Source organism: Nelumbo lutea, chromosome 5 (genome assembly GCF_056320005.1).
Source record: "Nelumbo lutea isolate HS-2025 chromosome 5, American lotus-T2T, whole genome shotgun sequence".
Taxonomy (NCBI): domain Eukaryota; kingdom Viridiplantae; phylum Streptophyta; class Magnoliopsida; order Proteales; family Nelumbonaceae; genus Nelumbo; species Nelumbo lutea.
In genome coordinates, this window is record NC_142688.1 from 37,938,779 (window position 1) to 37,953,833 (window position 15,055).

Here is a 15,055-nt window from a genome sequence, read left to right on the forward strand (position 1 = left end):
TATATATAAATAACTAAGCAAGTAAAAAGGAGAGAGTGGGCGCTCTCTCTCTCTCTCTCTTTTAGTGTCTGCATCAAACACTAAGCTTTATAAGCAAGTTGAGATAGAGCCAAGGCCATGTTTCTTAGCAATCATAGCAGCCTTGCAATTTGCTCTCGTCGTTTCAAGCAAAGTCCTCAAACCCACCACACTTAAGTAATGGGGTTGGCTTCTGTCACAATTAAGATGTAAGAAAAGAATCAGTCATACGTTCACGTCTTTCCATTTTCAAGGTGTGAAAAGAGGAAGCTCTGATTAAAGAATTCAGTTGCCCACCATGAACCAACCCATTTCATGCATGTATTTGATTTGACCCCAAAACCCTGTGTTTCTCCTGTTTGTATGGGTGAGATGATTAGGATGCCTGGAGGTTAGTAGCTTATTAAGCAACGAATAATATTATTCTAATTAACCATGGTTTAAGGATAACACTGTTGACGCCCAAAATGACAAAACTGCCCTCTCTGATGAAGTGATATATCAGGTGCTGCTATCATTGAATTCACTTTGCTGGTATCATCACTACTACTAGATCCTATACATATGGCATATAAGAAGGTGGTCCTCTCCACCCATCTTTTTATTCAACCAAGCTAATGCCCTATCAGCTATCAACGTTCCGTCAACATTTTGATAGTAGTACAATTCATTTACTACAATTAATAGGGTGAAATCAGGACCTTTCCTATTCAATTCCCACCCATTTTTCAGTTCAAAATGTTTTTAATTTTTTGATCCATAAACTGGAAAGCCACACATCTTGATGCGTATGAACATGGAGCCCTTAATCAAAATTTCCTTTTTTTTTCCATTTTTGGGTAGATCCGAACTTTTATACAGACATGAGTAAACTTGCTTCACGTGTGAAAGCTTACAACACCCATGACGAAATGCTAGCCTAAGCAGGAACCCATTAAAAAAAAAAAGAAAAACAAACAAGAATTGCTCCTTACCTTTGTGACACAAGACAACCACCAAAGGCCATCAAAGCAGAAAAAGAGAGAGAGAGAGAGAGAGAGAGAGAGAGAGAGAGAGAGAGAAGAAAGCTAAAAGCCAAGAAGGATTGCTCAAAGCACAGCAAGCCTAACAGTGCTGCTTGGGCTCCACCCCTTCTCCCACGTTTACCCTTCTTCTCCCCCAAGAAGCCAAGCACGTAAAAATCCCATCTCAGTGATGAAAAGGAGAAGAAAACAATTCACAGTTGATTTCAAATATGTTCATCCACTACTAATGTTTTACCAAGACTTGTTAATATTACAGTTGCCCATTTTAGTAGACCAACCCTCAATCTAATTCGGCAAACTTATTTCGTCGAGATCATCTAGTGACAAGAAAACTTCGTCTAAACATGAAAGCTCGGTGCCATCTCCATCTTCATCGCAGAAGCTCCCCTGAGAGCCACCACTCCTCTCATAGACTCGGCAGAGGACCAGTCTACTCGAGTCCTGAATGAAGCAATCAGAAACCAAGCTTGGTTTTCCAGTTTACGCATAGAGCTAGATTGGAATGAAATTAAATTCGTTCTGGGCAAACGAAACTACTTACAATTTTTGAGTTTCCTTTCTTTTTAGAGGACCTACTACTGGAACCAGAATCTGAAAGGCGGTACTCCTGCATTACCCAGTTGGTTTTGATCCCCGTCGGAGCTTCACCAAGGTAGAAGACGAGATATTTCTTCATACCCACTTTCTTACTCTCACCTGTGAAGATGGGTTCATCAACTCCCAGCGGCTTCCAATACCCATTTGCAGAAATTCGATTTGGCGTTCTTCGGCTGAAGAAATACCAATGGTTATTAATCCCTTCCAACGCTTTGCCTGCACAGTCCAAATGCAAAAGAAAGGAAGAAATGAGAATTAGAGTTGTCATTGAACATAGCTAGAAAAGAGGAGGAAATTTCAGACCACTGAGCTCCCATGGATCGTAAGGATAGAGATCGAGATCCGGAATGACATCTGGATGACAAGGCAGGAGTGCCGCCTTCCTGTAGAGAAAATGAACGACGAGTTCTTCATCAGTTGGGTAGAATCGGAAACCAGGAGGTAGGTTGACATTTCCATCTCCCATCTCGCTCTCACCCCAGAAGAGAAAGAAGAAGAAAATTATGATGAATTGATGATGCAGAAGAAGAACGAGAAGCAAGTCTAGAGATCGACAAGAGAAAGTGTTGGATGATTGGTGTTATTGTAGGTTTGGTTGATATTTATAGTGCAGAGGAGGGAGAATTTGACGTGAGAGAGAAGGTGGTATGATCAGAGTTGAGTCTGAGTTGGGTGATGGAAGGCGGCGGGTAACGGAACGTCGTTAGGTACTTCAAATAACGGGATTCTGTTCTGTTCATGCTGGAGGGAGACAAGTAGGAGAGTTTGGTTTGGTATTTTGATTTCTTCACTTCTATTTTTCTTCATCATAAATGCTGAGTGTGTGGGCCATGGGCCGTCATTCGAACGTCATACTTATTTGTTTGGGGCCATCAGCTGCCTCCACGTGGCACCTTGTAGATAGGGTCTTGAGCTCGAACCATTCATGGCATCATGGCCCAGATCTAGAAGGGCCCATAATAGATAACGGAAGGATTTTGGATGATTGGATTGAACTATAAAAAGTAAATGGGCATTAAATAAAAAGAAAAAAGCACTTCTCCTTTTGATTTTGTGAACCGGATCCTTGGGTTGGACCTTGTGAATGAGGTGTAGTCCAATCAAGCCCATTAACACCTGTCTGAGATGAAAATAAGCAACTTTGTTAGAATTGGTTTGTGTAAAATTTTGGAAGCATTGGGGTTCAAGTGCAGAGGGAGAATTGAAGAGATGCTCCAAGCAAGGTGTGCAGTTGCTTCGGTACGGCTCTGTGATTGGGTAATGCATGGGACCCGACTTTGCACGGAGGGATAAGTGTCCCATGGTGATTGGGGTACCCCACATTTTCGAGTGCACCCAGCACTCCTCTCAGTATTGGAGTTATACACATTAATTTAGAATCTCCTGTCGGAGTCGGACAGGATTGCCCACATTATCCCTCCACCATTGCTGTTCTAAAGACAGATCACCCTCTCTCTCTCTCTCTCTCCTTCATATGGCTGCCAGTGCTTGAATTGTGGTACAGAGTTGACAGGGAAAGGGAATAGAGACCACTTCAGTGGTGATCAGAAGAGGAGTGCTCTGGTTGAGTAAACCATGAAGATCCCACCGTTTTTACCGTTTATTGGCTCAAAAATTAATACAGGAAAGTGAATTTCTCTTTTCAATTTTTAACTTTTTTGCTTTTCTGCTTTTAACTTTTTAAGTCAATTGAGTGCTCATGGTTGACTCTTTTAAAACTGATGGAGATGTCAAACCGGAAAGCTCTCTGGGCCACTGGTTTGACTCCTCAACAAGGCGGTTCATCCATTGTAACTAGTAACGACCATCTCAACTGAGTCTGCATTTCTTGTCCATACAAACTCTGTCCATGTTTATCACAGTTATATATGGAGAACATCGCATCTTCTCTATAATATTATACCGAAGAGATGTTTCTTATTCACGGGAGTAATGTGTTATGAGTAGATGTGGGCAAAATACTCATGAGCAAGAGATCCGCAGTCATCTCAACTACGACTAAACCGTACATGTTGGTCGGCACCTTGTTGAACCATCCGGATCAGCGGCAATTTGAAAACCCACGTTGGGTTCACTCCATTAATGGACCATGAGTCCATTGAAATTTGAAAGCATCACTTATTAGATATGGATGGCCTTCATTGTCTGTCATCCTCCATGGAGATAAACATAGGATGTGTAAGTGGTGTGGAGAACAACTAAAGTGACCCGTTTGGATAAAACAAAACCAGGTACAGTGGGAATGTGGTGAGAAAGCAACAAAAGGTGAAACAATGATGTACAGAGCTTATGGTATCCCTCCCTTCCTTAAGTTCTGTTTGGGATGACTATGCATATATACTCTGATTCAGTTTTGTAAGCATTTGATAATAATACTGATGGTGTGCAATCTAGCGGCTCTCGCTTGGCAGATGATTCGGATCCCAGGCTGGAAGTTTTCTTTGTTGGAAGCCGAACTAAGTTTGGCTGAGCTGGAGGTAGCTCGAATGTTGAGTTGAGTAGCGACAAGTTAAGTTGTTTTGCAAGAGAGCAATATTAGAGTGCCCGGGTTGTTTTACCCGAAGAGGGCACTCCGATGCTTAAGTCAGCGATTTGGGAGTTTTTTAGAGAGAATTAGAATGCTTTAGGAGTTTAGAGAGTGTGAGAACTAAATCATGCATACCTTCTCTTAGGAGAAGGATGCCCTTATATAGGTGTAATGGATTAAAACCTTTTGTAATGGGTTTGAGATTCCCAGAGAGCCGTTTCCGCTAAGTTGGGAGAGAATATCTCCATCGATTACGTAATCTGTGCAAAGAGCTAAAGTCTGTCCGGTCAACTCAGATGCGGGTGATGCAGGTAGGCCAGCTTAATGGAAAAGCATTATCACTCCGGAGAACTCAGTCTTGATAACAAATCTATGTAATAGGTCGGCAAGCATGCTATGTAGGTCGCCATTTGTACCCTACTTAGTGACCGCCCCCAAAGGAGGTCGCTCCTTATACGAAGGTCCTTTAGCTTGGTCAAGCCAAGGTACTTTAGGTCGGTCTTAGGCGAGGTGGGACTAGTCGACCTGCCAGGGTGATTTGCTTACTCAGTGCCGAGGTGTCACCTGGATGCCACGTGTTGTGATATTATTCGAATGACCAAATTACCCCTCATTAAATACATTTGTATATTAAAAATAACAGTAATTATAAATTTCAAGAATTTACATGCATTTTCATCCATAAAAAGATGCTAAAACTTTTACCAAGGTTTTTAAAACCGACCCGGAGAATGAACTAGTTGGGGGTCCGATTCTCGGATCAAACGGTTCAATCATTCAATTCTGACTAAAAAAACGATCAAAATGGTTCGAACAGTTCGAACGGTTAACCACCTGGGTCAGCGGTTTATTAACACGGTTTTTGGAAAAAAATCCAATTTTGAGGAAAAACAGAACCGATCACCTGACTAATTCCCGGTTTTTCCGATCTAACTGTCCGGTCAAGTCTGATTTTGAAAACCATGACTTTTACGTTGATCAATGTAAAAAATGTGGATTCTAGTCTTGAAATTCATATTTATATCCATTGCAAATAAAAATCGTTTAGTTACTTTAGTAAGAATATAAAATCATCCTCGCAAAACTAAACCAACTTTGCATTATTATGAATCAAACATTTGTATTTGCACTCTTCCCAAATAGACTTTTATCAGAAATTTAACTATGTATAATACGTAAGATGATAGAGAGAGAACTAAATTGATTTGGATGGTCGATTGTAATTATCTTTGCTTTAATCTCATAAGAATAAAGAATAAAGGTGCTTAATTTGGAACAAAAGCTAGGCATAATGAACCAAAGTAGAGCATCTAGACATCTCCAAATTGATGTGTTGTTGGAGCATTAGGATGACAAAATGATAATCAGTCATAAGAGAATGTCGTAAATTGAACAGACTCGTCCAATATGCAATAATTGAATTGAATGTACTAGTTGTTAAAAAAAGGTGTCAATGCTTAGCCAACCTGCCTGGTACTTGAGACCGGATAAATGATTAGTTTGGCTTAATTTTGCCATTTTCTGTTGATCCATCTGATTTATCCAAAAACCCTACTTAGGGATTAGACTGACGATGGATACCAGTTGATAACTGGATTGAATCTGGTTGGAATTTTCCTGCCCAAACCTAACTCTGATCTAATTACAGTAGCAAAGATATGAAAGATAACCAAACCCCATCATTCAACCTCTTAAAAACAAGATTGAATTTGAAAGAAAATCATTTGGCTTTGGCATATTCAGATCAGACCCATTTGCACCAAAATTCCATTTCCATATCAATCAAAATAGTACAATTGAGCATGGGATGATCCCATAAGCGCAAATATGCCGACTAAGGGGCAATTATTGTATCCTCAACTTAGTGGGTCACTTTTATAACAAGCATTGGGTGTTACACATTTGACATCTTTTGTTGCATCCATCCATCATGAACAATAGTGCACACTTCCAACTTATCCTAGGGTATTAGCAGCCGTGATAGACCTGCTGGGATGCCTCTAATTTTAACCTTTTGTGTTACTCAAACTTCTCTTATTGGAAATTCATTGAGTGGTTTGACGTGAGAATTTAACTTTTTTTCTTCTCTTCAATTTCCTGTAGAAATGATTTGAAATACACTTTAAAATTATTAAAATGGTAACTTTTGGATTTCTTTTTATCTACCAACCTAGTAAGCCACCTAGCTAGGTTAAGTTAACAAGAGTGGGTTAGACTTAGACAGATCAGTGCCATTATCCATGGTGATCGATCATCAGCTTGTGGCAGGAATGTGGCTTATGTGGTTGAGTTTTGGTGGGTTTTTTTACTTTGTTTTTTCATGGGGGAGAGATGTCCCATCTTATGATTAGGAGCTGATAGAGAGGTTGGTGGGTTTTTGGAGTTTTAAGTGTTTGTTTGACAAATCTCAGTGTTTGTTGAATGAATTATGATTAATGAGTAGTCAAGACTCAAGTTGAAGCTCATGGTTTCATGAAGGGGCGCATGAAAGTAATCTAAATATATAATGCATTCCACAAAGTGGAAGAATGCTCATGCATAAGGTCTGTTTGGATGTGACAGATCAATGAATCCCTAAATTCCGTTGGTATTGGAATCTGCATATTTACCTTCCCTGTTTGGTAAGAAATTGCCATGTCCTTTCTTCCCAAACCCATATGGGCATCATGGAGAAAGAATAAAAAGGATAAGAGAAGCAGTTTCTATTCTCTAGCTGGCAAGGTTGCCTGAATTAAGTGGGTGATAAGGATCAGTGCATAACAATTGGAAGGACCCATTTGACATGGCTGGTTTCATACTGACCCAGTTGACCTAGATCTGTTGATGATGGCTGCCCTGGATAAATTGGACTATTGCCTTTACAAATGTTGATTATGGGGGTGTTTGGTATAATGGTGTTGCGTTGTCTTCATATTTATTAACTCTTGGCCCCTCTAGTCCATGTTCATTGGCTTTTGGCTCTCAAATAAAAATATCCCGGCTTCACCCCTATTGATTAACACAAACCCTTTTTTAAAACATTCACAAAATTATATTAATTAATCCAAAATACAACAACAATACAATACCACTGTATCAAACACCCAAAATGTTCAAAAAGAGAAACCATATTCATTGCCAAACACCTAATTCAGCTATAAAGGTGGCAAATATGAACCCAAATTTCTTGCTCACTTTCTCTACCTGTCACACATCTCACAATACAAGATGGCAATGTGTGGCTGCAATTCAAGGAGATAGAGTATGGGTAGAGAGTAATTGACAGGAAATCCAATTTGAACAAATATAAACTATTAGGTGAGGTTACTGAATAGGTTATTATTCTCTAATACATCCCTCACAAGACCAAATCAGCCCCTCACAAAGTCCCACAGCACATTCCCACTGCGTATTGAGAACATCTTCCAATGATGACATCATCATTCTTGGTATTATCATATGTTTCCAATACATGACAACATTGTAGGGAGCTGATTTGAACTCATCCCTCTCACGATCCATTGGACTTGAAGTATAAACAATGTAAAACGCACCTATACCTTGTATGAAATTTAATTAATTATAATAAGAATTATGAAGATCTAATAATAAGTTATTTAATCAAATAAACTCTGATAATATGAACTTTGATGCCATATCAGTGATTGGTTATTGTTTTCATTCATGCCCTAGTAATTAACGAGCATATTGAACCTTTGAGTAGGGCAGTTCACGGGTCGGGTTGGATCGGTTTACTGATGTTTTTCCAACTGACCCGACCTGGTCGGGTTACTTGAAATTGAAACCAAAACTGACCCTGTGTTAAGCAAAACCGACCTAATCGATTTGAATCGGTTTTGGTCAATTTGGATCGGTTTCAGCTCTATTTAGTGGTGACTTAGTTGTTGTTCAAGTGTTCATTTCTATCTCTACATTCCTAAAGGAAACCAACATTTTCTTAATGTTTTGTGGCCCATCCATAGATCCAGTTGTGAAATGAGCAAAGTTTGAAAAACAACTTAGTTAAGTAGGAACTAAGTAGATTGTAACTACTAAATAGGAACTAACTATTAAATCGGTTCAGTTTCGATTTTCACACATGAAAATCAAATCCGAACCAAATCATTGATTTATGATTTTTTATAACCCGAAATCCACGGATGTTGAAGAAAACTCAACCGACTTAAGTTGGGTCGGTCCAAGTTGATCAGTTTAATCGGGTTGGGTGTTATTATGAACAGCCCTACCTTTGAGGTGGTTAGGACTTTGGAATTTCAGTCCAAAGAATCTGGACGGGACTGAGAACTTAGAAGGGTACATTAAAGAGGTTGACTTATCCAGCTGACCCAATATACAGCGCAGCATTTTTTTTTCTTGGGTTTCTTTTTTCTTTTTTTAATCGTGGAAAAAGTAATAAGAAAATCCAAGAAAATAGACTAATATGCAGTACAACTTTTTACCACATCTTTTAGCACGTGTGGTCTAAAACTAGAAAATTGTTTTCTTTTTGTATTTTCTCGGTTACAGTTGGTTACTTTGTTTCGACAAACTCATGGTGTGCACTACTCTATGCTTTGGATTTGACAACTCTTGTAAAGTTTGAAGTTAGGTTTTGTTATTTATTTATTTTTGTAAGACAAACGGACAAAATTCATAAGCCAGCAAGCAGTGATTTTGATTTCACATTTGGTTCCTTTGATTCTCATTTTTTGTTTTTTTGTTTTTTGTATTTTATGCATTTCATTATTATTAAAAATAATTATTTTATTTAACATGTATATAATATAATGATTAATCATATTTAATTTATTATATTTTTTTTGTAGTATTTATGTTTATATCTTTTATTTTTATTATTTAATTATGACATCATAAGTTGTCCTATTTGACCCAATTTATTGATCTGCTGATATGTCACACATATAAAAAAGCGATTCTCTTTCCAGCTCAGTTTTAAGAACACTATCAATAGAAGCCACCGACCTGCAAGAGCCTTACTTCACGCCTTTTGCTTCTACAATCCATTGCCAATATATGATTTTATTTATATTGCAGTTGTTTTCGTTTAAAAATAAATAAAATCATATATTGACAAACACTTTAATTCGATTTAGAGCAAATTCTTTACACGGTGAGTAGTTAAAATCATGAAGGAGTCCAATAGTTTAATTTGGAGATATTGAGTATTTTCATGTATTTTTTTTCTATATTTCACTAAATATTAACCATAGTGTGTATATATATATGTATGTGTGTGTATGTAGGTATGTATGTATGTATGTATATACTTAATTATGAAATGAGTTGAATTTTTTTATAATATAAGCAATGGTTTTTCCTTGGCAGCTTTCTCTATTAGAGAAAGAAAACACTAAAACTGTAATTGATAATTGTCAAAATTTATAATTATTTTGATAAATTTCATAAGTTATTTCAATAGAATTCTATTGCATTTGGATTTTCAAGTTATACCAAAATTATTTTAATTGATAAAAGATAAAAATACTTCAAAAATCAATATATCTATATTTATACTACTTATAAAAGAGCAAATTCTCATTTTTTCTGGAATTTTCATTGGACATTTTCTACCCCTCTTCTCTAAGCACACAACGGGCATAAAGAGGGCATATATGTCATTTACTCTCATTTCAAAATCTGCCCACTTATAACTGTTCATAAACTACCCACTTATAAGTTATAACTGTTCAGAAACTGCCCATGAATTATAAACAGATTCGTCTTAGAGATACTGCCACGTGCAAATGCACGTACACGTTTACTAGTTATAGGAAGGGGTAGACTAGTTATCTAGCAAAGATAATTGGGTAACCAGAGTTTTTCAAAAGGGTAGTTTAAGTGGTGGTTTGGACTTTGGAAGTGCTCTGCTGCACTATGCAGCCCCAATATCAGTTTCTATTCATGTGGCTAGTTTCAACTAGATGCAACTTGGGTTAGGAATTTGTTGAATTGTCAATGGGCCCAAGCATGAACCTGAGCTCAATGTGGTTGAAATTCTTCAAATTGGGCAACCCCACTTGCACCACTACTACATCCAACCCAGCAGTCCCTCACTCCTGCCAAAACCATGTGCTCAAAAAGAAAGTCTTTATGTTTTCCCTTGATTTCTTTCTTTTTAATTAAGAAAATGTAGACTTAGACTAATTGGGTTAGTCCCAATTTTAAGTCAGATCTAGACTAGACATATTACTGTGAAGGCTTCTTTGGCAATGTTTGGTATCATTTGTGTTCATTGCATTTATACATTATAAATCGAAAAAAAAAAGAAACATTATGGACATGAAGTGTGATGGAACAATTATTTATTGTATTTTATTACATATAAGCATGCATCTTTAGGCACCATTAAGCATCACATAGGCAAAATGAAAACACAATAATAAAAATATCAAAATGATGTTTCCTCTAAAAAGAGTTTCAAATGATTCGAGATAAGAAAAGTACAAAACGTTTGTACTTAATTAGCCTAATAAATAAGATATATGCATCAACGCTTATGTGATGTTGATGTATCACTAAAATAGAATCACAATAAACACACAACACCATAATGGTAAAGACCCACTTTTTCTAGTCAATTGCTTGGACAATTTTCCATGTGAATAGAGACCATTTAAGTAGCAATTTGTTGTTTCCTCTTCTTGAGCACTAATTATGTTGCTGAAAAATTGAAATATCACTAAGTGCAATTTCTGTACAACAACCTCCATTTTGGGGGGTGTTTGAATATGACGCAGTGTGGAAGCAATGAGAATCGAACCTGGCTATGCAAGCACCGGGCGTTCGCTAGCACCTAGCGGAAAACACCGATTTCTCTAGGAGAGATAAAAGGTGGCGAAAATAGGAAGAAGAGAACTTGAAGAAATTCTGAAAATCTAAAGTATGAATTGATTAATAACTTTGGGAAAATAGCAGTATTTATAATAAAAGGACTAGGAAAGAACATGAATCTTGATCTTGATCTTGATCCTCTTGGGCTGTCTTGATAAGGTTGAACCCTCTTGGATTTCTTGGGCTTGATCTTCCATCGTCCGATCTCCCTGGCTCTCCTTATGCATGAATCTGGGAGTCTTGGATTTCTTGATGCTTCTTGGATTCTTTGTTGGATCTTGATTGGAGTCTTGAGTTCTTGCTAATCTTGGAAGAGTCTTGATAATCTTGGATTCTTGATAAGTCTTGGAGTCTTGGATTAAGTCTTGATGGATCTTGAATTATCCTTTCTTGACTTATCTTGGACTCTTGACCTTATCCTAAGAGCTGCTGCCCCTAGGGGTGAGATGGGCCTTGGGATGGGCCTCCCTCATTCTCCCCCACTTAGGAGAACTCGACCCCGAGTCGTGACGATGATAGGCAAGTGTTATCTCTGGCAGGTACCGGTGAAGGTCAACAACGTTGAAGGTCTTGGATATACCCATATGATCTGGTAGGTCCACTATATAGGCATTATCATTAATCTTCTTCAGGATCTTGTATGAACCATACTTCCGAGGCTTCAACTTGTTGTAGGCACCTACGGGAATTCTTTCCTTCCTTAAGAAGACCATAACCTCATCACCTACATCAAACACTTGAGGTCGACGGTGTTTGTTTGCGGCCATCTTGTACTTGGCGTTGGATTGCTCTAGCTTCTGCTTCACGGTGTCTTGGACGGACTGGATTTGTTCTGCCATCTGCTATGTTGAGATACTGGTGCTGGGTACCTTGGGTAGTTTCACTAAATCCAGCGCATGGTTAGGGACCTTCATGTACACGATGGAGAATGGGGATCTACCTGTAGAACTATGCACTGCATTGTTATAGGCGAACTCAACCTGGGCTATGGCGAAGTCCCACTGTTTCGGCCGTTCCCGGCATATGCTGCGAATTAAATTCCCTAAGGTTCGATTTACCACTTCTGTTTGTCCATCTATCTGCAGATGGGTTGTACTGCTGAAATTAAGTGATGAATCAAACAACCTCCACAGGGTCATCCAAAAGTGACTGAGGAACTGTGTGTCACGATCTGAAGTGATGGTCTTGGGTACCCCATGTAAGCGAACAATCTCCCTGAAAAATAATTTGGTTGTTGCGGATGCATCTACTGTTTTCTTGCATGGGAGGAAATGAGCCATTTTTGAGAACCTATCAACCACCACGAAGACGGAGTCCATGTTCCTCTAGGTCTTTGGCAAGCCTAGCACAAAATCCATGGACAAGTCTTCCCATATAGTAGTAGGAACGGGTAGGGGCATGTAGAGACATGTGTTCTAGGTTTGTCCCTTAGTTGTCTGACAAACATAGCACCTGCTTACGATGGTAGACACGTCCCTTCTCAATTTCGGCCAGTAATATCGCCCCTTAACAGCTTATATTGTTTTGTCATTTCCCAAGTGTCTTGCTAGTCCACCCCCATGCAAATCCCTGATGATCTTTTCGCGGAGAGAGGTGCAAGGGATACACAGTTGTTCCCCTTTCATAAGGAACCCGTCATAAATAAAGAAGTCTTCTGCTGACTGCTTATTCACACATTTCTCCCATACCTGTTGGAAGTCTTCATCTTGGGCATATAAGTGTTTTAGGCACTCAAAACCCACAATCTCAACGCTGAGGGTCTTGATGAGAGCTACACGCCTACTAAGTGCATCAGCCACTTTATTTTGCTGTCCTGTCTTACACACAATTTTATATGGGAACTTGTCTAGGAAAGCAGAACATCTGGCATGTAAATCACTTCTTAATTGCTTTTACCCACTAAGATATTTTAGGGCCTGGTGGTCAGTATAGAGAACAAATTCTTTTGCAATTAAATAGTGTTCCCATGTTTTTAAGGTTCTTATCACAACATAAAACTCCTTATCATAAATAGACCACTTTCTCCTGGCTTCACATAATTTTTCACTAAAGAAAGCAATGAGTCTTTTCTCTTGGGACAATACAACCCCTATGCCAACTCCACTGGCGTCACATTCAACTTCAAATAATTTATTGAAATCTGGTAAGGCAAGAACAGGAGTAGTACATAACTTTTCTTTTATGAGAGCAAAACTTTGCTCTTGTTCTTCTCCCCATTGAAATTTTCCCTTTTTCAAGCATTCAGTAATGGGAGCCATGATACTACTAAAATTCTTAATAAAACGCCTATAGAAGGTTGCCAACCCATGAAATCACCTAACATCTGTGATAGTGGATGGGGTCGGCCACTCCCTAATGGCTTTCACCTTTTTCTCATCTACTTTCACACTATCCTTGCTTATAATAAATCCCAGGAATAATAAATTACCATTCATAAAGATGCATTTCTTCAAATTAGCATATAATTTATTTTCCCTCAATGTTTTCAGGACCTCCCTAATATATCCCACATGCTCAGTGATAGATTTGTTGTATATCAAAATATCATCAAAATAGACTACCACAAATTTACCAATGAAGGGGTGCAATACTTGGTTCATCGGCCTCATGAAAGTGCTGGGTGCGTTGGTTAGTCCAAAGGGCATGACCAACCACTCAAACAAGCCATCTCTAGTTTTGAAGGCTGTCTTCCATTCATCTCTGGGACGGATCTTGATTTGATGATATCCACTCTTGAGATCTATTTTTGAGAAAACTACAGCTCCGCTTAGTTGGTCCAGCATGTTGTCCAACCTAGGAATGAGAAATTTGTACCCACTGGTGATCTTGTTAATGGCCCTGCTGTCGATACACATTCTCCAACTGCCATCCTTCTTAGGTGTTAATAAGGCAGGTATTGCACAAGGACTCATGCTGATTTGAATGTGTCCCTTTTTCAATAATTCTTCTACCTTTTCTCATAAAATTTCATTCTCCTTAGGACTCATCCTGTAATGTGGGAGGTTAGGTAGACTAGCACCTGGAACAAAATCAATATGGTACTGTATTTCTCTCATGGGTGGGACTTCATTTGGTAACTCTTCTGAAACTATATCATTAAATTCATCCAATAGTCCTTGTATTTCAGCTGGAATTGTATTTTCATCATTAACATCTTCTCCTTTTACTACTAACAAATGTATCTCATGAGTATCCTTGCATTTTTTAACAAATTCAGCATGATGATGGGTGATGGTAAGGAAATTTTTCTCATGTGCCTTTGGAGTATTTGTAATACTTTTTTCTACTATGGTTAACAAAGTATAACATGTACCTTCTTTTTCAAGTTGATAGGTATTCTTCCTACCCATGTGCCTTGCATCTGTATCAAATTGCCAAGGCCTCCCTAACAAAATATGGCAAGCATCCATATCTACAATATCACAATATGCTTCACCATGGTACTTACCAATTGAAAAAGGTACCTTGCAGCGTTCTTCCACTCGTACGCCGCCTCCTTCCTTGATCCACCCAATTGTGTATGGGTTGGGATGTTTTTCAGGAATCAGCTGTAATTGTTGGATGACATCCCTGCAAATAATATTTTCCTGACTATCACTGTCAATAATTTTCACTTGACAGTACATCTGGTACGAAATAATCTATGCCTTTGAGAAGTATCCTTATTTTTCTGGGACAACATTAATTTTCTTACCACACAAGTATACTCCTCATGTTCATATGGACCCTCTTCATCCTCCCCATCAGGTCCACAATATACTTCTTCCTCAACATCTTCTTCCTCTTCCCTTTCTACCATATTAACTGCCTTCCTCCTAGGACAGTCACTGGATCTATGTCCAACCTCATTACATTTAAAACATTTAATAGGAGCAGGCCTTGCATAAGGGTTACTGGGTTTAGGAGGGTTGGAAGGATTACCTCGAGTATGTCCTCCTGTAGTAGCCTTACCGGCGTTACTTGTACTTGCCAGGTGAGAAGGTTGTACTGTCGGAACTGATTTGTTCCTGTCGACAGTTGCCGGTCTGTTGTCGCTCCCGCTGTACCGGCGATAATT

The 15,055-nt window shown here is 38.6% G+C and overlaps 1 protein-coding gene across 1 annotated transcript; it reads right to left on the reverse strand.

Moving 5' to 3' along the window:
* Nucleotides 1-823: 823 nt before the first annotated feature.
* XND1 (xylem NAC domain 1) lies at nucleotides 824-2,423 on the reverse strand. Its single transcript, XM_088947127.1, has 3 exons — nucleotides 1,944-2,423; nucleotides 1,585-1,856; nucleotides 824-1,484 (listed from the first exon to the last, which is right to left on the reverse strand). The coding sequence occupies exons 1-3, from the start codon at nucleotides 2,104-2,106 to the stop codon at nucleotides 1,329-1,331; spliced, it is 591 nt and encodes a 196-aa protein (XP_088803253.1). The 5' UTR covers nucleotides 2,107-2,423; the 3' UTR covers nucleotides 824-1,328.
* Nucleotides 2,424-15,055: the final 12,632 nt, after the last annotated feature.